The 26,438-nt window shown below is 42.9% G+C and overlaps 1 protein-coding gene across 3 annotated transcripts in view; it reads right to left on the bottom strand.

The window, feature by feature from the left end:
- Positions 1-1,470: 1,470 nt before the first annotated feature.
- The window catches only part of ABHD3 (abhydrolase domain containing 3), a 68,658-nt gene continuing 43,690 nt past the window's right edge, over positions 1,471-26,438 (bottom strand). The window contains exons 9-11 of one of the 3 annotated variants that reach the window (XR_002730773.3): positions 10,468-10,572; positions 4,088-4,164; positions 1,471-1,693 (exon numbers count right to left, since the gene is read on the bottom strand). Coding sequence is in view for 2 of the 3 variants with exons in the window: in XM_023207801.3 (XP_023063569.1) it covers positions 23,981-24,153 (173 nt within the window). In the remaining variant the exon portion in view is untranslated. Of the gene's footprint in view, positions 1,694-4,087; positions 4,165-10,345; positions 10,573-23,294; positions 24,154-26,438 lie in introns of those variants that run through there. The other 2 variants (XM_023207802.3, XM_023207801.3) reach the window with 2 other exon arrangements.

Raw genomic sequence — 26,438 nt, 5'->3', positions numbered from 1 at the left:
AAAGTTTAGGCCAGACGTGGTGACTCACGCCTGTAGTCCCAGCACTTTGGGAGGCTGAGGCAGGTGGATCACGAGGTCAGGAGTTCAAGACCAGCCCGGCCAAGATGGTGAAACCCCTTTTCTACTAAAAATACAAAACTTAGCCAGGTGCAGTGACAGGCGCCTGTAATCCCAGCTACTCATGAGACTGAGGCAGGAGAATTGCTTCAACCCATGAGGCGAAGGTTGCAGTGAGCCAAGATTACGCCACTGTACTCCAGCCTGGGCGATGCAGTGAGACTCCATCACAAAAAAAAAATATATATATATATATAATGTGTGTGTATTTATATATATATGTATTTATGCTAATATATAAATATATACTAATAGTATGCATGTAGAATGTACTTGTCATATAAGATATATAAATTTATATATTAGTATAACTAAATATTACATATATATTTTTTAAGTATCTTACCTCATCAAGTAAATTCAATTACTTTTTGATTTTTCCACAGTTGATATTCTGTTTTTTTTTTGAGATGGAGTCTTGCTCTGTGGCCCGGGCTGGAGTGCAGTGGCCGGATCTCAGCTCACTGTAAGCTCCGCCTCCCGGGTTTACGCCATTCTCCTGGCTCAGCCTCTGGAGTAGCTGGGACTACAGGTGCCCGCCACCTCGCCCGGCTAGTTTTTTTGTATTTTTAGTAGAGATGGGGTTTCACCGTGTTAGCCAGGATGGTCTCAATCTCCTAACCTCGTGATCCGCCCGTCTCGGCCTCCCAAAGTGCTGGGATTACAGGCTTGAGCCACCGCGCCCGGCCTTGATATTCTGTTTTTTCATAATTTATCGAAGCTATGTAGTAATTAGCTTTTTTTCCCCCACAAATTATTGGCAGTGGTTATTCAGTTTTATTACAGGTTCTATGATCCAAAAAGGGATGTATAAAATTCATGATGATTAAAACAATTTTTTTTTCTTTCTTTTGAGATGGAGTCTTGCTGTGTCGCCCAGACTGGAGTGCAGTGGTGCAATGTTGGCTCACTGCAACCTCTGTGTCCCAGGTTCAAGCGATTATTGTGCCTCAGCCTCCGGAGTAGCTGGGATTATTGACGTGCGCCACCACACCTGGCTAATTTTTTTGTATTTAGTAGAGATGGGGTTTCACCATGTTGGCCACACTGAAGACAATTCTTTAATAGTAAATATATTAAAGGTGATTTGGCCTGACAAGATACAATCAATATGTAATTTTTCTCCATACCTTTTTTTTGTTTTTTTACTTTTTTTTTTTTTTTTTTTTTTTTTTGAGACAGAGTCTTGCTCTTTATCTAGGCTGGAGTGCAGTGGCATGATCTCTGCTCACTGCAAGCTCCGCCTCCCACGTTCAGGCCATTCTCCTGCCTCAGCCTCCCGAGTAGCTGGGACTACAGGTGCCCACCACCACACCGGCTAATTTTTTGTCTTTTTAGTAGAGACGGGGTTTCACTGTGTTAGTCAGGATGGTCTCGTTCTCCTGACCTCGTGATCCGCATGCCTCGGCCTCCCAGCGTGCTGGGATTACAGGCGTGAGCCACTGTGCCCGGCTTATACCTTTTCTTAATTAAGAAGCTGGGGGTATAAATAACTGGATTTCATTCTTTTCCATCTTCTGACCTGTTGGTGCTCGTATTGGTTGCATCCAAGTAGAAGGCAAAAGGCAAGAGACCCCTGAAATGCAGCAGTGGAGAGATTTATTGAAGGGATCAAACAGAAAACCCTGCAAGAGTAGGAAATAAACAGTTGCCTCCTGTCCTCATGGAGCTTATAGACTAAAAGGGAAGCAGACATCAAATTGGAGCTGGGTGCTGTGGTGCACACCTGTAGTCCCTGCTACTGGGGAGGCTAAGGCAAGAGGATCGCTAGAGCCTGGGAATTTGATGCTATAGCGTGCTATGATTGCAAGCAGCCTGGGTAACCTAGTCAGACCTGGCTCTTAAATTTTAAAATTTAAAAAATGAAAACGGCCACATAAGAGATTTAAAATTACATTTTGGCCTGGTGTGGCGGCTCACACCTGTAACCTCAGCACTTTGAGAGGCTGAGATGGGCGAATCACTCGAGGTCAGGCGTTCAAGACCAGCCTGGGTAACACGGTGAAACCCTATCTACTGAAAATACAAAAATTAGCTTGGTGTGGTGGCGGGTGCCTGTAATCCCAGTTACTAGGGAGGCTTTGGCGGGAGAATCACTTGAACCCTGGAGGCAGAGGTTGCAGTGAGCTGAGATCACGCCATTGCACTCCAGCCTGAGTGACAGAGCGAGACTGTCTCAAAAAAAAAAAATTTTTTTTTGAGAGTTTTTGTGTCTAGGATGTTTGCAGTGTGGAGCCAGTCTAGTAACAGTTTAAATGTAATAATACATCACAGTGGGTACTAGACTGAGTTTATTCCACTAGAGGTCATTATTTCATTTTCATGTGAAAGGGCTAAAATTGGGTGAAGAAAAAGCTGTTTGGACTGATTACCATCATTTGCTATAAAGGAAGCATTGTCGTATGAATAGAAAACAGATTGGAGTTTAACATGCTTCTCTTGATCCCTCTTCGCCACCCCACCCCCTGCCTAGCAAAAAAAATGGGATCTTAGGACTGCAGCATTTTGTACACATCTGATATTTAATGAGATGTTACATATGAACTTCAGTTTTTTAAAGAAATGTATTATGAATATAGATAGAAAACCCAAAGTGAAGGAATAGAAAATGAAATTTCAGTTTATTTTAATCTATCATTATGCAATCATAGCTTAGTATTTTGAGATAGATTAATGTAGTCAGCAAACAATTCATGTATTACCTATAATAGATAACATTTAATAACATACAGTTCTTATTCCTGAAGACCTAACCTAGAAAATACCTCCATAATAAGAAGAATCTCTGTCATAATAAACCAACAGCACACATTTTCTAAAGGCATTAAAAGTATATCATACTGGCTTTATTAATGTGAAATTCTTGTGGCTCTGTAAAATAAGAGGAGTACCTTCTTTTCCTTTTTTTTTTTTTTTTTTGAGACAGAGTCTCACTCCTTCACCCAGACTGGAGTACAGTGGTGCGATCTTGGCTCACTGCAACCTCTGTGTCCTAGGTTCAAGTGATTCTCGTGCCTCAGCCTCCCAAGTAGCTGGGATTATAGGCATGTACCACCACACTCAGCTAATCTTTGTGTTTTTAGTAGAGACAGGGTTTCACCATTTTGGCCAGGCTCGTCTCTTAACGCCAGACCTCAAGTGATCCGCCTCCCTCAGGCATCCAAAGTGCTGGGATTACAGGTATGAGCCACTGTGCCCAGCTGATAGGAGTACTTTTGAAAAGGAAGATTTTTTTTTTTGGATACGGAGTCTTGCTCTGTCACCCAGGCTGGTGTGCAGTGGTGCAATCTGGGCTCACTGCAAGCTCCACTTCTCGGGTTCATGCCATTCTCCTGTCTCAGCCTCCCAAGTAGCTGGGACTACAGGCGCCCACCACCACGCCTGGCTAAGTTTTTGTATTTTTAGTAGAGATGGGGTTTCACCGTGTTAGCCAGGATGATCTCGATCTCCTGACCTCGTGATCCCCTGCCTCGGCCTCCCAAAGTGCTGGGATTACAGGCGTGAGCCACCACACCCAGCTGATAAATTTTGTAACACTTAGTTCTTTCTGTGTGGGAACATAATAGTGTTCTCTGTCTGAACCAGCTTTTCTTCTCAGTGAAGTTTTAGGGTTTTGTTTATGTATTCCTTGTATTTTGAGGAATGTTAGTATATAGTGAGATTCAGTTTATGAAGACAATAGTAATAGCAAGGCTGTAGATATCCAATGCAGTCAATTCTTAGAATATTCAGTAGTTGTGTAAAGTTGTTAATACTAAACCACTGCTTCTAGGGAAAACAGGGTTAAGTTCCTGCAAGCCTCTAGTCACATTTTCATCAACCAACTAATACATAACCTTGTTTTATGAGTGTTTCTGTTTAAAGACATTATTATAGTAGTATATGTAATACATACATACTACTGATTTGTTAATTCATGGCTGGGAGCACTGTAACTCATCCAAACAAACAAAGCTTATCTAACACTTACTTTCTCAAAATGGCACATCACAGTCTTCTTGAATTTAGGAACACGACAGCACTAAACCTGGGGGCCATTTTAAACATCTAAAAAAAAAAAAGAATAAACAGACTTGTTTAAGGTCTTTGCTGTCCCACAACACACACTGCCTATGCATAACTAGTGATTTCCTACTTCTGTGGCTTTGTGCTTGTCCTTGCTCTTCCTGTAACATCCTCACCTTCCCAAGTTCTCTGCGTTTGTCCTTAAGAATCCTGTATCATTATAGCTGAAAGACATTACAGACCATCTAGTCCTTGCCTTCTGTTTTCAAGTTGAGCAAACTGAAGCCCCCAAGGGGGCCACAATAAGTCACTGGTGTCTGGAGGATGAGAGCACAGGCTCAGTGCTTTTCCTACCTCCTAGGATGTATTCCCCAGTTGTCCTCCTTCACTCCTTGTCACAGTCACTGATGGCTTCCCTTGTGTGGGTTTTCTCTGTGCTAAGCTGTCTAGCACTACTCAAATGCTACTCAGCATATATCCTTAAGTCTTGCTGTCTTGTTCAGTGTGTCTCCAACCGATTTTAATATTTTTGAGGGTAGAATTCTTTTGTATTCTCCATTATGTGCCTCCCTCCCTTCATTCCTTCCTTTCTTCCTCCCTCCCTTCTCTTCCTCTCATTCTCTCTGGTTTTTTTTTTGTTTTTTTTTCTATTTTTTTTTTTTTTAGACGGAGTCTCACTCTGTTTCCCAGGCTGGAATGCAATGGCATGATCTCAGCTCGCTGCAACCTCTGCCTCCCGAGTTCAAGCAGTTCTCCCATTTCAGCCTCCCTAGTAGCTGGGACTACAGGCGTGTGTCACCATGCCGTGCTAAAATTTGTACTTTTTTTTTTTTTTTTTGAGACGGAGTCTCACTCTGTCGCCGAGGCTGGGGTGCACTGGCGCAATCTTGGCTCACTTCAAGCTTCGCCTCCCGGGTTCACGCCATTCTCCTGCCTCAGCCTCCCAAGTAGCTGGGACTACAGGTGCCTGTCACCACGCCCGGCTAATGTTTTGTATTTTTAGTAGAGACAGGGTTTCACCGTGTTAGCCAGGATGATCTCGATCTCCTGACCTCATGATCCACCCGTCTCGGCCTCCCAAAGTGCTGGGATTACAGGCGTGAGCCACGGTGCCCAGCCTATTTTTGTACTTTTAGTAGAGACGGGGTTTCACTATCTTGGCCAGGCTGGTCTGGAACACCTGACCTCAGGTGATACGCCCACCTTGGCCTCCCAAAGTGCTGGGATTATAGGTGTGAGCCACCACGCCTGGCTCCATTATGGCTTGATACAAAGGTCAGCACAGACCGACCTTTGGGTAATTAAAGATAAAAGTTGATGGACTGGAAAATAAAACTTGACAATCATATTAAAACCACTATAATCAAGACTGTATTTCCATCTGTCTACAGTGATGCTCAGGAAAATTAATCAACAATTATATTTTTACCTGAGTGTATCCTAGAATTACCAGTGAGGAGCACACCACACTGGGTCAGCCTGTCTTTAGGAGAGGAGGTAAGAAACCATCCAATATCTCTTAACTGAAACAAGGTTCCAATAAGCTACATGCTCTGGAAACAAAACCTCTCTATCAACTCTCGTTCCAAATCACTGCTGTATCATAATAATTGGCCCTTGTCTGCTGGCTGCAGGGGAGCACTGGGTCCTGGAGGAGGGGAACTGCAAGGCAGCTAAGGCCACGATTGTCCTGTGTTTACTATTAAACAGCCTTCACAGTGACAGAGCTGGCCATTTGAGGACAGACCTGACCCTGAGCCTTCCACTCTGGGGAACCTCTCGGGGTAAGTTTGATGCATCTGGGGACGAAAATCAGCTGTGGAATTCTAGAATTTGAAACAAAATATGGAAAGCCAACTGATGAAAACTTTCAAGACTAAAGCTTCAGTTTCCTTTGTCTTAATCCATGGTTGGTTGGATAGCCATTCAACCGCTACTTTTTTTCCCGGTAAGAGCCGTCTAAATCAGGGATGAGATTTTGCAATTTCAGAAAGATTCAGGTTCCAGCAGAGTGTTTCCAATTAAGAGTCATTTCCACGTCTGCTCCTTGTCACAGGCTGATGTATATTTCTGCACAATCTGAATCCGACTTCTAAAGTTTTAAGATTTGAGTCAGAGGTGTGGGCATGGTGGCCTACACCTGTAATCCCAGCACTTTGAAAGGCTGAGGTGGGCGGATCACCTGAGGTCAGAAATTCGAGATCAGTCTGGCCAACATGGTGAAACCCTATCTCTACCAAAAATACAAAAATTAGCTGAGTGTGGTGGAACACGCCTGTAGTCCCAGGTACTCGGGAGGCTGAGGGAGGAGAATTGCTTGAACCCGGGAGGCAGTGGTTGCAGTGAGCTGAGATCATGCCATTGCACTACAGCCTGGGCAACAAGAGTGAAACTCCATCTCAATTAAAAAAAAAACGATGGCCCGGCGCGGTGGCTCAAGCCTGTAATCCCAGCACTTTGGGAGGCCGAGACGGGTGGATCACGAGGTCAGGAGATCGAGACCACCCTGGCTAACATGATGAAACCCCGTCTCTACTAAAAAATACAAAAAACTAGCCAGGCGAGGTGGCGGGCTCCTGTAGTCCCAGCTACTCGGGAGGCTGAGGCAGGAGAATGGCGTAAACCCGGGAGGCGGAGCTTGCAGTGAGCTGAGATCCGGCCACTGCACTCCAGCCTGGGCGACAGCGAAACTCCGTCTCAAAAAAAAAAAAACGAAACTGGGCACGGTGGCTCACGCCTGTAATCTCAGCACTTTGGGAGGCCGAGGCAGGCGGATCACGAGGTCAGGAGATCGAGACCATCTCGGCTAACATGGTGAAACCCTGTCTCTACTAAAAATACAAAAAAATTAGCCGAGCGTGGTGGCAGGCGCCTGTAGTTCCAGCTACTTGGGAGGCTGAGGCAGGAGAATGGCGTGAACCCAGAAGGCAGAGCTTGCAGTGAGCCGAGATGGCACCACTGCACTCCAGCCTGGGCGACAGAGCGAGACTCCATCTCAGGAAAAAAAAAAAAAATTTTGAGTCAGAGACCTAGCATTTCTTGTTATTGAGTACTTCCCCTTAACTGTGCACGATTAGAGCATTTGATAATTTGTTTTTTTGTTCTTGCTAGAAAGATTACATCATTTGAGGGATTTGGCTAGCATGCATCTAAATATACGCGTTGCTATAGTTTGGGTGTTAGTCCCCTCCAAATCTCATGTTGAAGTTTTTTTTTTTCTTTCTTTTTTTTTTTTTTTTTTTGAGACAGCCTCATTCTGTTGCTGAGGCTGGAGTGCAGTGGTGTGATCTTCGCTCTCTGCAACCTCCGATTCTCATACCTCAGCCTCCCGAGTAGCTGGGATTACAGGTACATACCACCATGCCTGGCTAATTTTTGTATTTTTAGTAGAGACAGGGTTTTGCCATCTTGCCCAGGCTCCTCTTGAACTTCTGACCTCAGGTGATCTGCGTATCTCTACCACCCAAAGTGCTGGGATTATAGGTGTGAGCCAGCACACCCGGCCAGGACATTAATAGATTAAAGAAAACCAATAAACTATTTGGGGGGACTGTATTAGGATTCTCCAGAGAAATGGAACCCATAGGAGAGATACAGAAAGAAACTTGTTGTAAGGAATTGGCTATGATTATGGAGGCTGAGACTAAGATAAGTCAGTAGCATAGTTCAGGGTGAGTCCCAGTGCCTGATAACCATGAGCACCGATGGTGTGAGTTCCAGTAAGAGGGCCGAAAACCAATGTCTCAGCTCAGACAGGTGGAGAGAGCAAATTCCTTTTTGTTTTGTTCAAGCTCTCAGTGGTTGGATGAGGCTCACCCACATTTGGAAGAGCAATCTTAATCTGTTGATTCAAAAGCTTATCTCATCCGGAAACACTCTCACAGACACACCCAGAAGTAATGTTTTGCCATATATCTGGACACCCTGTGGCCTAGTCGAGTTTACACAATAAAAGTCACCATCACAGAGCCCAATTCTTCACATCTTCTCTCCTGATCATCACCTCATTTGCATATCTACTCACCATTAGTCACTTTCACTTTTTTTGAGACACAATCTCGCACTGTCACCTGGTCTGGAGTGCAGTGGCGCAATCTTGGCTCACTGCAACCTCTGCCTCCAGGTTCAAGCAATTCTCCTGCCTTAGCCTCCCGAGTAGCTGGGATTACAGGTGCCCACCACCATGCCCAACTAATTTTTTGAATTTTTAGTAGAGACGGGGTTTCACTGTGTTGGCCAGGCTGGTCTCGAACTCCTGACCTCGTGATTTGCCCTCCTCGGCCTCCCAAAGTGCTGGGATTACAGGCGTGAGCCACCGTGTCAGGCCACTTTCACCTTTAACCTAGTTTTTCCCACCCACTAAATGGCAACCTTGCCTTTTTGCATGCATCTTCTATATTTATTTACACTTTATGTGTAACATTGACAATGTTTGTTTATGTGGATGTTTTGTTGGCATCCAATTTAGAAGAAGCCAATGTTCTATTAAGAACATACTGCATTTCAGTGAGAAGCATGTTTATTTTTTTTTATTTCTATTTTATTTATTTATTTTTTTGAGACAGAGTCTCGCTCTGTCGCCCAGGCTGGAGTGCGGTGGCCGGATCTCAGCTCACCACAAGCTCTGCCTCCCGGGTTCACGCCATTCTCCTGCCTCAGCCTCCCGAGTAGCTGGGACTACAGGCGCCCACCACCATGCCTGGCTAATGTTTTGTATTTTTTAGTAGAGACGGGGTTTCACTGTGTTAGCCAGGATGGTCTCGATCTCCTGACCTCGTGATCCGCCCGTCTCGGCCTCCCAAAGTGCTGGGATTACAGGCTTGAGCCACCACGCCCAGCTGAGAAGCATGTTTATTAGGCCAAGGTCTCTTTGGAGTTACTATTTTGAATTTATTATGAATTTCTTTATGGATTATATTTTCTATATTTTTTGTGGATTATATTGCAGTAAGAAATAATGTGCTTTAATTTCCTAATTATACTTAACAAGTCCTAGAGAACATTATTAAATGTTCTCATAAAATGACACCTCTCAGGGAATATTCATGAAAATTTTAACCTATAAATTACCTTTATTTATTTATTCATTTATTTTTTGAGATGGAGTTTCGCTCTTGTTGCCCAGGCTGGAGTGCAGTGGTGCAATCTCGGCCCTCTGCAATGTCCACCTCCTAGGTTCAAGTGATTCTCCTGCCTCAGCCTCCCGAGCACCTGGGATTACAGGCGCCTGCCACCATGCCCGGCTACTTTTTTGCATTTTTAGTAGAGACAGGGTTTCACCACTTTGGCCAGGCTGGTCTTGAACTCCTAGCCTCAGGTGATCCACCCTACTCAGCCTCCCAAAGTGCTGAGATTACAAGCGTGAGCCGTTGGGCCTGGCCAAATTATCTTTCGTATAAGGGCAACACATTTCTTCCTCTTTCCATATTCCTGCCTGAGCCTATAAAATAGAATATAGCTCATAAAATATTGAGGGTAGAAGAGGGTTGGCCGTTTTGTTTCCCTCCCTCAGCAAGAGAGGATGTGTTGTGCTGGCATTCCCTGGGGGCATCTGCCAAAAGGCAGGCCTGGAGGAGCTCCACACTATATGGCTTTCTTTTCTGTGCATGACCCACACTCGGGGTAAATGTGCTCTATGCTTTCAGCTCTCCCTATAAGCTCATCCTGAGTTGTGCCTTGGGGGAAGGAGGGCATTTCATTTTATCTTCCAATCCAATCTATGTTTTAAATCTAGCTTTACCACTAATAAAGCAGATAATCTGACCCCATCTGTTTTCTCAATTTAATTCAAAATCTGGAGATGGAGAGTGTCGTTAACTGGTACTTTTGAAACCCCAAAACTTTACAATATATATACAGATAGAATCCAAAATGAATTTGATTGCTTATTGCTGATGTATATTTGTGACATATGTGCATACATTTTATCTGTCTATCCTTCCCTGCTTATTTTTTTAAAATTTAATTCTGTTTTCTTAGAGATGGAGTCTTATTCTGTCTCATAGGCTGGAATGCAGTGGCATGATCATAGCTCATTGTAGCCTCAAACTCCTGGGATTAAGCAATCCTCCATCTCAGCCTCCTGAGTAGCTAGAATTACACATGCATGCCACCACACCCACCTGATTTTTTTTTTTTCTTGTAAAGATGACGTCTCTATGTTGCCCAAGCTGGTCTCAAACTCCTGAGCTCAGTCCGCTCACCTCTGCTTCCCAAAGTGCTAGGATTACAGGTGTGAGTCACCAAGCCTGGCCCTGTTTGTTTTCTTACTCCATTTTAGGTCTTCCCTTACAATTAATAAAGTTTTCTAAACTCTGCATTTTGTAGATTGCATCCCCAGGTTACCTTTTAACATGCTCCTCTGTCCCCTGAATGTCTCCTAAACTGGAGGTTTGATCTAGCTGGACTGATACGCTTCAAGTTTAATTTTTTTGTCTCCATCTGAAGGCTCTGGGAGAAAAAAAACGAAAAAAAATTTTTTTTTTGTCAACAATGCTCCATACCTGGCATTCATACTGTTTTTCATTTTTAATTTTTTTTTGGTCTTTCCTTTTGTCGACTATTTGAGGCCCTCCAATACCATACTGTTTTTCATTCTTGTGTTATTTACATTTTTTTTTCTTTTGAGTCGGAGTTTCACTCTCGTTGCCCAGGCTGGAGTGCAATCGCGCAGTCTTGGCTCACCACAACCTCTGCCTCCTAGGTTCAAGAGATTCTTCTGCCTCAGCCTTCTGAGTAGCAGGAATTACAGGCATGTACCACCATGCCTGGCTAATTTTATATTTTTAGTAGAGACGGGGTTTCTCCATGTCGGTCAGGCTGGTCTCGAACTCCCGACCTCAGGTGATTCGCCCGCCTTGGCCTCCCAAAGTGCTGGGATTACAGGCATGAGCCACCACACCCGGCTACATTTTCTTATATGGTGTAACATATTGATGAAAGAGGGGGGAGCCCTGGAGCCAGACTCTGAATTTTAGTACTGTCTCTGCCCTTCAGTTCTTTCAGTGACCTTGGACAGGCTATCTAAATTTTCTGTGCCTCGTTTTCCTCATCCATCAAACATGAAAGGTGCATTGGGTGGATTAAAATAATAAATACATGTAAAGTACTTTGAATAGTATTTGGCATAAAGTGAAAGATCAGTAGATGTTAGTTATTTTTATGAATTATTATTAGTTGGGGTTTTGTTTTTAGAGACAGTGTCTCCCTGTCGCCCAGATTGGAGTGCAGTGGCATAATCAGAGCTCACTGCAGGAGCTGAGTATGGTGGCTCATGAGTCTAATCCCAGCACTTTGGGAGGCTAAGGTGGGAAGATGGCTTGAGCCCAGAAGTTCAAGACCATCCTGGGCAACATGGTAAGACCCCCATCTCTACAAAAAAAAAAAAAAAAAGAAAAAAAAATTAGCCAGGCATGGTGGCCTGTGCCTGTAGTCCCAGGTACTCAGGAGGCTGAGGTAGGAGGATCAGTTGAGCCTTGGGAGGTCGAGGCTGCGGCAGTGAACCGAGAAGGCGCTATTGCACTCCAGCCTGGGTGACAGGACAAGACCCTGTCTCAAAAATGAACAAACAAACAAAAATAGCTCACTGCAGCCTTAAACTCCTGAGCTCAAGAATCCCTCTGCCCCAGCTTCACAAATAGCTAGGATGACAAGCATGAATCACAGCACTTGGCCCATATTTGCCTGTTTTTGAAGAGTAGTCTACCACTTTTGTTTTAACACTTTGAGTATTTTTACTTTCATTTAATAACATACAGACTGAATTTGTGGTGGGTGCTATGATCAGAATGTTTGTGTTTCCCCAAAATGTATATGTTGAAATTCTAACCCCCAAAGTTATGGTATTGGCTAGGCATGATGGCTTATGCCTGTAATCCCAACACTTTGGGAGGCTGAGGTGGGAGGATGGCTTGATCCCAGGAATTTGAGACCAGCTTGGGCAACATAGTGAGAACCCTGTCTCTACAGAAAATACAAAAAAGAAAAAAAGGAATAAAAAAGGAATAAAAGAAAAACAACAACAACAAAGTGATGGTATTAAGAGGCGAGGGGAGAGAAATGGGGGATGACTACTAATGGTTATTGAGCTTTTTGGAGAATGACAAAAATGTTCTAAAATTGTAGAGATGATTGTATAACTCTATGAAGAAACTAAAAACCACTGGATTCTACATTTTAAATGAGTGAATTGTATGATACAGGAATTGTATATCAATAAAAAAAATTGGCATCCTAGCTACTTAGGAGGCCAAGGCAGGGTAATTGCTTGAGTCCAGGAGTGCAAAACTTTAGTGCTTGATTATTTTATCTGTGAATAGCTACTGAATGCCAGCACAGGCAACATAGCAAGATCCCATCTCTAAAAAATAAACAGGTTTTAGCCAGGTGTAGTGTGAGCCTGTGATCCCAGCTACTCAGGAGGCTGAGGCAGGAGAATTGCTTGAACCCAGGAGGCGGAGGTTGCAGTGAGCCGAGATCACGCCATGGCATTCCAGCCTGGGCGACAGAGCAAGACTGTCTCGAAAAAAACAAAAACAAAACAACATTTTTTTTTTAAATTGGAAAATGCAATTCAAAGAAAAATAAAAGAGCCTTTGGGAGGTGATTAGATCATGAGGGCAGAACCAGAGTGACATTAATGTCCTTATAAAAGAGGCTGGAGGGAGTTCTTAGAACTGTGAGAAATAAATGTCTGCTGTGTAAAGCCACTCCGTTTATGGTATTCTGTTATAGTAGCCTGAAGGGACCAAGACAGTGGGCCTCTCCCTCTCAAAGTATGAGGTTTTTGTTGTTGTTTTTTTGCTAAAGCTGGAGACAAGGTGTACATAGAGAAGGTGTCACCTGTTACTTACCTTCTGTAGGAGAAAAATCCTGGTGTGAGAAGTTAGGGAAAAGAGAAAATGGGGTCAAATGCAACACTCCTGCTTTTGCTGAATGTGTCAGTTATTTGAACCATTCGCTCAATTTTCTTATCTTTTTATGCAGAGTATCTTTTGTTTATTACTTAATTAGATTAATACTGCCATAGTCTGTTTTCTGCTCCTTATAACAAATACCTGAGATTGGGTCATTTATGAGAAAAGAAATTTATTTCTTACAGTTATGGAGGCTGAGAAGTCAAACGTCAAGAGCCACATTTGGTGAGAGCTGTCTTATGGTGGGGACTCTGAAGAGTCCTGACGCAGTGCGGGGTATCAGATGGCCAGGAGGCAAAGCATGCTAGCTCTGGTCTCTCTTTCTTTTCTGATAAAGCTACCCGGTACCCTCCCATGATAACCCATTAATCCATTAATCCATGAATAGATTAATCCATACATAAGGGCTAAGCCCTCATGAGCCAATCACCTCTTAAAGGCCCTACCTCTCAAAATTGCCACATGGAGGATTAAATTTCAACATGTGCTTTGAAGGGCACATTCAAACCATAGCAGATACCATTTATCTTTCTAGCAGCTTAAACTAAAAAAAAAAAAAAAAAAAAAGAACTAAAAAAGAAAATGAGAGTATAAATATAACTATTTTAGATTAACTATTCCCATACCTTTTCTCTGCCTCTCACTTTCTGGTATTTCTTAATGTTCTTACTTCTTTTTCTGACATATTTTGAGGAAATGGAAACATGTACTATAATGCATACAGTTTAAAAATCTTGAGTTGACTTATCTGGTTTTAATATCTACTATTTAACACCTATTAGAATGCATACTTTTAAAAAATAGTGACAGGCCGGGTGCAGTGGCTCACGCCTGTAATCCCAGCACTTTGGAAGGTCGAAGCAGGAGGATCACTTGAGGTCAGGAGTTTGAGACCAGCCTGGCCAACATGGTGAAACCCTGTCTCTACTAAAAATACAAAAATTAGCCAGGCATGGTGGCAGGCACCTGTAGTCCCAGCTACTCAGGAGGCTGAGGCAGGAGAATTGCTTGAACCTGGGAGGTGGAGGTTGCAACGAACAGGGATCATGCCACTGCACTCTAGACTGGGCAACAGCGCGAAACTACGTCTCAGATAAAAAAAAAAAAAAGGTCAGATGCTGTGGTTCACGCCTGTAATTCCAGCCCTTTGGGAGGCCGAGACGGGTGGATCACTTGGGGCCAGGAGTTCAAGACCAGCTTGACCAACATGGTGAAACCTTTTCTCTATTAAAAATACAAAAATTAGCCAGATATGGTGGTTCATGCCTATAATCCCAGCTACTCACGGGGCTGAGGCAGATAATTGCTTGAACCTGTGAGATGGAGGTTGTGGTGAGCTGAGATCACACCACTGCATTCTAGCCTGGGCGACAGAGTGAGACTCCATCTCCAAAGAAAAAAAAAACAGTGATAATACCAAACACTGTGAGGATGCGAAGCAACCAGAATGCTCATAACTTTTTTTTTTTTTTTGGCTGTTTCATTTTTTGTTTTTAGAGAAGGGGTCTTGCTGTGTCACCAGGCTGGAGTTCAGTGGCACCTTCTTAGCTCACTGCAGCCTCCAACTCCCGTCCTTAAGCAATCCTCCCACCTCAGCATCCCAAAGTGTTAGGATTACAGGCATGAACCACAGTATCCAGCTGTTTGTCAGTTTCTTACACAGTTAAACATACACTTAGCATATAACTCAACAATCCTGCTCCTAGATATCTACTCAAAAGAAATAAAAACTTACGTTTGCACAAAAACCTACACACAAATGTTTATGGCAGCTTTACTTATAATCATCAAGAATTAAAAACAACCCAGATATCCTTCAACCAGTGAATGGATAAATAAAGTATGGTGTATCTATACAGTGGAATACCATTCAGAAATAAAAAGGAGGCTGGATACAGTGGCTCACGCCTGTAATCCCAGCAGTTTGGGAGGCCAAGGATCACCTGAGGTCAGGAATTCGAGATCAGCCTGACCAACATGGAGAAACCTTGTCTCTACTGAAAATACAAAATTAGTCGGGGGTAGTGGTGCATGTCTATAATCCCAGCAACTTGGGAGGCTGAGGCAGGAGAATCTCTTGAACCCAGGAGGCAGAAGTTGCGGTGAGCCAGGATTGCACCATTGCACTCCAGCCTGGGCAACAAGAGTGAAACTCTATCTCAAAAAATAAATAAATAAATAAATAAATAAATAAATAGGAATAGACCAGGCACGGTGGCTCATGCCTGTAATCCCAGCACTGTGGGAGGCCAAGGTGTGCGAATTGCTGGAGCTCAGGAGTTGGAGACCAGCCTGGGCAACATGCTGAGACTCCATCTCTACAAAATACACAAAAAGTAGTCAGGCTTGATGGCGTGTGCCTGTAATCCCAGCTACTTGGGAGGTTGAGGCATGAGAATCACTTGAGCCTGGGAAGCAGAGGTTGCAGTGAGCTGAGATCACACCAATGCATTCCAGCCTGGGCAAAAGAGTGAGACTCCCGAGTAGCTGGGACTACAGGCACCTGCCACCGTGCTCGGCTCATTTTTGTAATTTTTAGTAGAGACGGAGTTTCACCATGTTGGCCCGGCTGGTCTCAAACTCTTGACCTCATGATCCACCCGCCTCGGCCTCCCAAAGTGCTGGAATTACAAGTGTGAGCCACTGCGCCCGGCCATCAACTTCTTTTTTTTTTTTTTTTTAATGAAATGGAGTTTCGCTGTTGTTGCACAGGTTGGAGTGCAGTGGTGCCATCTCCGGCTCACTGCAAGCTCCGTCTCCTGAGCAATTCTGCTGCCTCAGCCTCCCGAGAAGCTGGGATTACAGGCACGTGCCACCACACCTGGCTAATTTTTTTGTATTTTTAGTAGAGACAGGGTTTCTCCTTGTTGGTCAGGGTGATCTCGAACTCCCAACCTCAGGTGATCCGCCCGCCTCGGCCTCCCAAAGTGCTGGGATTACATGCGTGAGCCACCACGCCCAGCTTAACTTCTTATATTTTAATAGTACTCAATAGTTCAAGCATTTTTATGTTGTCTTTCTAATCCTCAAACTCTAAAATTGGTATTACTATTTGCATTTTATAGATGAAGAAACTGAGGTCTAGTCAGGGTAAATCATTTGTCTCAGGTCAAATGGCACATCAGCAGCAGAGCTAAGAACCAAATTCAAGTGCTCTGAATTCAAGTCCAAATTTCTTACCCAAGAAAAGAACTTACAAATACTAGGATCAATGATTAATGATTATAAAGAGCTCTAGGTGTGTGTATATATATAGAATATTAGGCATTTTTTTGTGTGTAAAAATCTATTGTTTCTAAATATGTATCATGAAAATATAAATACGAGTTTATTCTACATCATGTTTCTCCAAGCATTACTTCAACTCTGTAAGAAAACCTAGAGGTTTCAAACATCATATTGGAACATTTCTGTATAGCATTGGAAAAAATAAGCTATATTCAGGGACCAGGAGTTAAGTACCATGCATGCTTCATTTTGAGCTTGCAAAAATAGAGGCCTGAAATGCTTGCATCTGTCCATAGGTAAAGTAAAACAGACAAACAGTATATTTAAAATGCACAAACACTAATTAGTGGGTTAACAATTTCAAGCAGAGAATAATCCTCTTTCCCACCTCCCGTCCCCCGAGACGGAGTATCACTCTTACGCCCAGACTGGAGTGCAGTGGCATGATCTCAGCTCATGCAACCTCTGCCCCCCAGGTTCAAGTGATTCTCCTGCTTCAGCCTCCTGAGTAGCTGGGATTACAGGCATGTGTCACTATGCCCGGCTAATTTTTGTATTTTTAATAGAGACGGGGTTTCACTATGTTGGCCAGGCTGGTCTTGAACTCCTGACCTCAGGTGATCCACCTGCCTCAGTCTCCCAAAGTGCTGGGATTACAGGCGTGAGTCACCACGCCTGGCTGAATAATGCTCTTTTGGGATCATTCGGATCTGTTAATGTATTGCTAGCTTGTCTACCAATATCCAGCTGGTATTTAGTCCTTGGTAATATGATCAACAAGCCTGAAGTATAGATAGAATAGATATGATTATTGTACTGTTTGCAAGATTTGGGTACTAGTATCTAACTCTAGGGAGAAGATAACTACTTATAGAAGGCACAAATAGACAAATTGTCCAGTTATAAATTAATGTTGAGTCACAGTCTTTTTTTTTTTTTTTTTTGAGACAGAGTCTCGCTCTGTCACCCAGACTGGAGTGCAGTGGCATGATCTCAGCTCACTGCAAACTCGGCCTCCCGGGTTCATGCCATTCTCCTGCCTCAGCCTCCCGAGTAGCTGGGATTACAGGCGCCCGCCATCACGCCCAGCTAATTCTTTTGTAATTTTAGTAGAGACAGGGTTTCACCTTGTTAGCCAGGATGGTCTCGATTTCCTGACCTCGTGATCCGCCTGCCCTAGCCTCCCAAAGTGCTGGGATTACAGGTGTGGGATTATTACCACGCCCGGTGAGTCTTAACAGTGACAAGAAGTCTTTTTTATTTGATAGAAGTAATTATTTTTATTTAAAAGATGTTCAGGGTCAGGCATGGTGGCTCATGCCTGTAATCCCAGCACTTTGGGAGGCAAAGGCAGGAGGGTCACTGGAGGCCAGGAGTTTGAGACCAGCCTGGCCAACATTGTGAAACCCCATCTCTACTAAAAATACAAAAATTGGCCGGGTGTGGAGGTGCATGTCTGTAGTTCTAGCTACTTGGGAGACTGAGGCATGAGAATAGCTTGAACCTCGGAGGTGGAGTTTGCAAGGAGCCGAGAGCGCGCCACTGCACTCCGGCCTGGGCGACAGAGTGAGACTCCGTCTTAAAAAAAAAAAAAAGAAAGAAAGAAAAAAAAGAGAAAAGATGAGAGCCAAAAAACTGTCTTTTAAGTGAGATCTCAAGTTAAAGTAGCACATTTCTGAGGTATTCTTTATCACCTGACCTTGCAAATTGTCCTCATCAACTCCAAATTAATTTCTAAAAAGTTGAGTGCTTACCTTGTGACCGATCAGTGCTATATTAGGTTCAGAGTAACTGTGAGATTTTTAAAATTACCACGTTGATTCTGAAGTCTGCAGGGAAACAGAATGCTTGAACAGATGCTCTGCTTCAGAGAGAAGTTACAAAAATCCCTCCTCTCCCCACTCCTGATTTGCAAGTCCTACCTTTCCATCAGTGTCAGGGCCTCACATTCAAGTATTCTTATTATTAACAAATAATTATTAAGAATTTTGAATGAGCCAGACACTACTCTGGTCCCAGGGGAAAAAATGGAGAACAAAAAAGGCATGTTACCTGTCCTCACTGTGCTTATGGTCTGCTGGAGAAAGCAGGTAAATAAAGAAGCTATCAGTAAGTGTGATAACTGCCAGAGAAAATAGTGATTTCCTTAACTTCTAGTAACTTCTAGAATCCCAGTGTTTTTCAAACTGCAGGTTGCAACCCATTGGTATGTCTCAAAAATACATTTTTACAGTAATTTTTATTTATTTATTTGTTTGTCTGTTTATTTATTTATTTAGAGACAGGGTCAATCTCACTCCCTCACCCAGGCTGGAGTGCAGTGGTGCGATCTCTGCTCACGGCAACGTCCACCTCCCTCCAGGATTCAAGCGATTCTCGTGCCTCAGCCTCCCAAGTAGCTGGAATTAGAGGTATGTGCCACCATGCCCAGCTAGTTTTTGTATTTTTAGTAGAGACAGGTTTCCCCATGTTGGCTAGTCTGGTCTCGAACTCCTGACCTTAGGTGATCCCCGACCTTGGTCTCCCAGAGTGCTGGGATTAGAGGCGTGGGCCACCGCGCCCGGCCTCACTTTCATTTTAAAAATAAAAACGGGCTGGTTGTGGTGGCTCACACCTCTAAACCCAGCACTCTGCGAGACCAAGGTGGGTGGATCAGCTGAGGTCAGGAGTTTGAGACCAGCTGGGCAACATGGTGAAACCCCGTCTCTACTAAAAATACAAAAATTAGCCAGGCCTGTTGGTGGGTGCCTGTAATCCCAGCTACTTGGGAGGCTGAGGCAGGAGAATTGCTGGAACCTGGGAGGCAGAGGTTGCAGTGAGCTGAGATTGCACCACTGCACTCCAGCCTGTGCAACAGAGTGAGACAGTGTCTTAAAAAGAAAAACAAACAGTGTAGTTCAAGTAATAAAATAGACCAGACTAGAATAGGATGGGCTAGAAAGTATGACAATGTATATAGCACATAATACGAGTATTGTTCTGTAAAATGTGTGTTTATTGGACGGAAGTGGTGGCTCACACCTATAATTCCAGCACTTTGAGAGGCCGAGGTGGGCGGATCATAAGGTCAGGAGTTCAAGACCAGCCTGGCCAACATGGTGAAACCCCATCTCTACTAAAAATACAAAAAATTAGCTGGGTGTGGGGGCGCATGACTATAATCCCAGCTATTCAGGAGGCTGAGGCAGGAAAATCGCTTGAACTCAGGAGATAGAGGTTGCAGTGAGCCAAGATCTCGCCATTGCACTCCAGCCTGGGTGACAGAGCAAGACTCTGTCTCAGGGGGGAAAAAAAGGTGTGTTTATTTATTGGGTCCAAGGTGTAAAAAATGTTTGAGGCTTCTCCCCCACCCCACCCCTGGCGGAACAAAAGAAAAAACTGTATCTATTTTCATCCCTAGTGCTGAATACAATGCTCTATATAGATAAGACTTTGGATAAATATTTGATAATGACAATAAATAGAAATATGAGATGGAAGCTAGAAAAAAATTCCATGATATGCTTAAAATGAACTTTTCAAAAGAAGCGCCAGCTCACAAAATTGTATTTTCATGTTTATACCACTATTACTCTGCTAATTTTGACTAAGACCTACTGTGTTTTAGGCAATATGCTAATTGCTTGGGATGTAAGAAATAATTAAAACACAGCCTTTCTTTCTCAGAGCTTGCTAGGGTGTGAAGAAACAGCTGGGGAGAATAATCTATCCTTGATGTACAAGAATCAGTACTTGAAAATATTCATCTCATTATATAACAAGTATATAATTACCTGCATTATAGTTGTATTTTATTTTTGTTTTTGTATTTATTTTTATTTTTGTTTTACTCTAGTGGTTATCTTTAATATGAATGCTAGTTCATATTTTGGTTTTGGTAGAATATCATGGTTAAAACTTATAATTCAGATTCACTAAGATGTTTATAATAAATGTACAATAAGTGTTGGTGAGGATGTGGAAAAATTAGAACCCATGTACATTGCTGGTTGGAATGTAAAATGGTACAGCTGCTTTGAAAAAGCCTGGTAGTTCCTCAAAAAGTGTAGAATTACCATATGACCAGGTATATACCCAAGAGAAATTAAAAATATGCCCACACAAAAACTATATACAAATGTTCATTGCAGCATTATTCATAACAGCAAAAAAGAAATAACCTAAATGTCCATCACTGATGAACAAAATTTGATCTCTATCTGCACAATGGAATACTATATATCCATAAAAGGAACATCAGGCTGGGCGCTGTGACTCACACCTGTAATCCCAGCACTGGGAGGTTGAGGCGGGCAGATCATGAAGTCAGGAGATTGAGACCACCCTGGCCAACATGGTGAAACCCCGTCTCTACTCAAAATACAAAAAATTAGCCAGGCGTGGTTGCGGGCGCCTGCAGTCCCAGCTACTCAGGAGATTGAGGCAGGAGAATCACTTGAACCAGGCAGGCGGAGGTTGCAGTGAGCTGAGATTGTGCCACTGCACTCCAGCCCAGCGACAGAGAGAGACTCCGTTTCGAAAAAAAAAAGGAACGTCAAGAACTGGCACATGCCACATATGCATGAGCCTTTAAAACATTATGCTAAGTGAAAGGAGCTAGTCACAAAAGAGCATACACTGTTTTATTCCATATACAGAAAACAGCCCGGAACAGGCAAATCTATAGACATAGAGATTAGCCTTACCTAGGGCTGAGGGATTAGTGACTTCTAAAGGGGTAGAGGGTCTTTTTTTCAGGGTGATGAAATGTTCTAAAGTTAGATTATGGTGATGGCTGCACAACTCTGTGAACAAACACCACTGAATTATGCACTTTAATTTTTGTTTAGAGATGGGGTCTTGCTGTGTTGCTCAGGCTGGAGTGCAGCAACTATTTAAAGGTGTGATCATAGCTCATTGCAGCCTCAAACTCCTGGGCTCAAGTGATCTTCCTTTCTCAGTCTCCCGAGTAGCGAGTAGCAGGGACCTCAGGTGCACACTCACCGCACTAGCTCCAAATTGTGTACTTTAAATGGGTGAATTTTATTATATGTGAATTACATCTCAATCAAGAAGTTAAGGTCGGGCACAGTAGCTCACAGCTGTAATCCCAGCACTTTGGGAGGCCGAGGCAGGCGGATCACGAGGTCAGGACTTCAAGATCAACGTGGACAACATGGTGAAACCCTGTCTCTACTAAAAATACAAAAATTAGCCGGGTGTGGTGGTGGGCGCCTGTAATCCCAGCTACTCCAGAGGCTGAGGCAGGAGAACTGCTGGAACTCGTGAGGCAAAAGTTGCAGCGAGCTGAGATCACACCATTGCACTCCAGCCTGGGCAACAAGAGTGAGACTCCGTCTCAAAAAAAGAAAAGAAGTTAAAAAATATGATTCAGGCCGGCCAGCATCCATGTATACCTAAAAATCCATAATTTCAGAGAGTTGTTTGCAAAGCACTATGTAAATGCTTTGAGACATAGAATACGTGAGGTGCAGAGCTCACCTTCCACAGGCTCACAACCGAGCTTCCTCATCTAGGCATAATTTATTCACACTTTTCATTCCTAAATATACTGGGCAGGATTCTGAGTTGTGAGTGAAAGCAGATCAACTTAAAGTGAAAAAAGGAATGCATTAGCTCTTATAACTGGGAAGTCCAAAGGTTTTGGCCTGACTAGAAGCAGAGGTTTATGTAAAGGCTTTAGGACTCTTGCTTCTTTCCTTTTGGTTCCCTGCAAACCAGAAGTCCGTGGTCCTTAAGATTTGTAAACCCAAAGAGTGCCCTTCATGATATTCTCCTGAAAAGTCTATAAGATAACTCTGAAAAGCAGGATCAGCCCCCATCTATACAGACTGAATGAATTACTATGATTGAAGCAGAATATATTCTGTACAGACAAAAAAGCACCGCTATTATCATTGCTATCATCTTAGATACAGTATTGAGGGAGTCTGCAAGTACATCATCAGGAGTTCTCCAAATGGTGGCATTTTTAGTAAATAATTTTACGTTAGTATGTATTTTTTGTACATGGTTCTCTCAACGTGATACTTGAGGAAAAAACAGATGTATTTTATAAACAGGCTGAAGCACTGCAGAGGGAAAAGATGTTGAATAATAGGGAAATTATTAATATTGGCTGGCTAGCCCAATAACCATTGCCAATCCCCTTTCCCTTGCCTGCCTTCACTATAATTGATAAAGTATGTAACTGGCAAATTACTTGCTTTCCCAGTCTCTCACTCCACCTGGGTGGCCATGTGACAGGGGTCTGGCTAATGGATGTGAGTGCAAGTCTTCCGGGAAAGCTTTCACTTTCCTAAAAGGGCAGATGTGTCTGGCCCCACTCCTCCCTTTTCCTTCTTTGAACACAAATGTGTCATCTGGAACTGCAGCAGCCACCCTGTGTTTAGGAGATAACTAGCCACCGTGATAAGGATGGAATAGAAACAGACTGGGTCTTTGATGACATTGGTAAGCCTCCGCACCAGCTCTGGCCTGCCCACCAGGAGAATTCTTTTTTTTTTTTTTTTTTTGAGACGGAGTCTCGCTCTGCTGCCCAGGCTGGAGTGCAATGGCCGGATCTCAGCTCACTGCAAGCCCTGCCTCCTGGGTTTAGGCCATTCTCCTGCCTCAGCCTCCCAAGTAGCTGGGACTACAGGCGCCTGCCACATCGCCCGGCTAGTTTTTTGTATTTTTTAGTAGAGACGGGGTTTCACCGTGTTAGCCAGGATGGTCTCGATCTCCTGACCTCGTGATCCGCCCATCTCGGCCTCCCAAAGTGCTAGGATTACAGGCTTGAGCCACCGCGCCTGGCCCAGGAGAATTCTTATAATACAAGTTAATTAGATATACTTTTTCCTTAAGGCACTGTTAGGTTTCCTGCAGCTGAAAGTATTCTTAATTGGTACAATTGGTATGAGCCCGATATTCTGGAAACAGAAAAGCAAAACAGTATTAATGTTTCTTACTAATGCATTAATACAATTATCACAAACTACTTTCTAGGGATTACTTTCTGGGCCCTTTCAGAAGATAACTCACAAAATACCAATTTAAAATGGTAGAATTTATTTTAATATAATGATATATATGCGTCCACATATACTATTTTAAAAATAAGCATGTAAATTATAATCATTATAAAACATAAGTTAGCCCTAATATTATCAGAGTAAAAGAGCACATATAGAAGTCAGTCTAACATTGTTGCACTTGTCTTTTAAAGTTAGAATACATAAAAGATTTAGCGCATTGTCTTTTATTTCAGTTTTCATGTTATCATCATTAACTATAAATACCCTTAGGAATGTACCAACTTATAACTTACATTCAAATAGCCAACATTTCTCAGCAGTTATTAAAGTACCATTAAATCACCTAAAACGAATAATCTAAAAAAATACTAGTTTAAATTAAAACCCTGAGGAATTAAAAGTTTTTTTACACAATAGTTTTGGTTAAGTGCAATTTCATGTACATACTACTTTGTTTAAGGATGTACTTGGTAAGGCATAGTAAAAATAAAATCTACATAAGTAACAATCTAATACTATATTTAATTTGTTGCTACAAAGTTGTTTTGTTTCTCTAAAAAGTATTTTTGCATATCGTTCTGGACCTCTTCACCCATCTGCTGGCTTATTTGCCTTATATACAGTAGTTAAAATTTGTGCACTAAGCTGAGCTGCCTTCACAATTGTGGTTCAGACAAAATGCACCCGAAGAACTACATGTTAAGAGAGTTCATGTCCATGCTCAACCATGGCTTGCACAAACTGCTTGAAGACACGATCCATGTAAGTGGATTGCCTTGGCCAGATTCCCTCCAGAAAACCAATATGGCCTCCATAAGAAGTAAGGACCAAAGCAACATTAGGATTTTGCTTAGCAGTTTCTATTGGAATAGCTTCAGACCAAACAGGGTGGCAATAAGAGAGAAGGAGAGAAAAATATAATCATTACGTTTTTGTTAGGAAAAGCGTATACCTTTATCATGTCTAATAAACAGAAATCAAAACACCATTATACAAATATATGTAATGGGCATAGTTAAATGGAATGAGTCTAATTTACATCAACTATCTATATTCTTAGTTCGTATATATGGTCATATACTTGCACAATCATTTTGGGAAGAACCAATCCAAGATTTAATCATAACACAAAAGTATACGTCAAGTCTTATTTTGAGAAATTAAAGTAAGACAATTTAAGGAATGGTGAATCCTCATAATATGCTATAAAATTCCCACTGAGGAGTTACAGCAGGGAAAACAATTAAGCTTAGCACCTTTTTGAGAGTTAGAAATTCATTCGCTATTATTTTGATCAACTTTACATGATGTGGCTTGGCATGGTAGCTCATGCTTGTAATCCTAGCATTTTAGGACCCTAAAGTGAGAGGATCACTTGAGCTCAGAAGTTCGAGACCAGCCTGGGCAACATAGTGAGACTCCATCTTGAAAGAAAGAAAAGAAAGGAAAGGAAGACAGGAAGAAAGCAAAGAAAAAGAAAAGGAAAGAAAGAGAAAGACAAAAAGAAGAAAAGGAAGAAAGAAAGAAAAGAAAAGAAAACAAAGGAAAGAGAGAGAAAGAAAAAAGAGGGAGGCCGGGCACGGTGGTTCACGCCTGTAATCCCAGCACTTTGGGAAGCTGAGGTGTGTGGATCATGAGGTCAAGAGATCGAGACCATCCTGGCCAACATGGTGAAACTCTGTCTCTACCAAAAATACAAAAATTAGATGGGCACGCTGGCGTGTGCCTGTAGTCCCAGCTACTTGGGAGGCTGAGGCAGGAGAATCGCTTGAACCTGGGAGGCGAGGTTGCAGTCAGCCGAGATTGTGCCATTGTATTCTAGCCTGGCGACAGAGTGAGACTCCGTCTAAAAAAAACAAAGAGCTGGGCGCGGTGGCTCATGCCTATAATCCCAGTACTTTGGGAGGCAAAGGCCGGTGGATCATGAGGTCAGGAGATCAACAGCAGCCTGGCCAACATGGTAAAACCCCGTCTCTACTAAAAACACAAAAAATAGCCAGGCATGGTGGTGCGTGCCTGTAATCCCAGCTACTTGGGAGGCCGAGGCTGCAGTGAGTTGAGATGGCACCACTGCACTCCAGCCTGGTGACAGAGCAAGACTCCATCTCAAAAACAAACGAACGACCAAACAAAAAAAAAAGAGAGAGAGAAAGAAAGAACAAACGAATGAACCGTATATAATGTTAGATTCCTCAGGCCAATTAATGGCTGTATTAAGGATTCAAAAGTATAAATATAATTTATATAATAAAAACATAGATAACAACAAAAACGAATGAAATTCTCTCGAATGGTAACAGTGTTTATCTTTGGGCTATGAAACATGGGTGAATTTTTCCTTTTCTTCCTTCTCTGAATTTCTATTTATGGTAAAGACAAAGGAAAAGTATTTAAAAAACATAGTTGTGGCCTGGTGCAGTGGCTCACACCTGTAATCCCAGCACTTTGGGAGGCAGAGGCAGGTGGATCGCGAGGTCGGGAGATCGAGACCTCCTGGCTAACATGGTGAAACCCTGTCTCCACTAAAAATACAAAAACAAAATTAGCCAGGTGTGGTGGTGGGTGTCTGTAGTCCCAGCTACTCGGGAGGCTGAGGCAGGAGAATCGCTTAAACCAGGGAGGCGGAAGTTGCAGTGAGCCAAGATTGAGCCACTGCACTCCAGCCTGGGCGACAGAGCAACACTCCGTCTCAAACAAAACGAAACAAAACAAATCAACAACAAAACAAAACAAAAAAAACCTAGTCGCTGGCAGGCGCAGTGGCTCATGCCTGTACTCAAAGCACTCTGGGGCTGAGATGGGTGGGGTGGATCACTTGAGATCAGAAGTTTGAGACCAGCCTGGATAACATGGTTAAACCCTGTCTGTACTAAAAATATTAAAAAATTAGCTGGGCATGGTGGCAGGCACCTGTAATTTCAGCTACTTGGGAGGCTGAGGCAGGAGAATCGCTTGAACCAGGGAGATGGAGGTTGCAGTGAGCCAAGATTGCGCCACTGCACTCCAGCCTGGGTGACAGAGCAAGACTCTGTTTCAAATAAACAAAAACAAAAACATAGTTGCTATATTTAATATAATTCACCAGTAAGACAGTCTTTTCTATTTTTTTCTTTGAGACGGAGTCTCACTCTGTCGCCCAGGCTGGAGTGCAGTGGTG

Source organism: Piliocolobus tephrosceles, chromosome 18, assembly GCF_002776525.5.
Source record: "Piliocolobus tephrosceles isolate RC106 chromosome 18, ASM277652v3, whole genome shotgun sequence".
Classification (NCBI taxonomy): domain Eukaryota; kingdom Metazoa; phylum Chordata; class Mammalia; order Primates; family Cercopithecidae; genus Piliocolobus; species Piliocolobus tephrosceles.
Note: the sequence above shows the minus strand (reverse complement) of the source record. Positions and strands in the feature narration are given on the sequence as shown.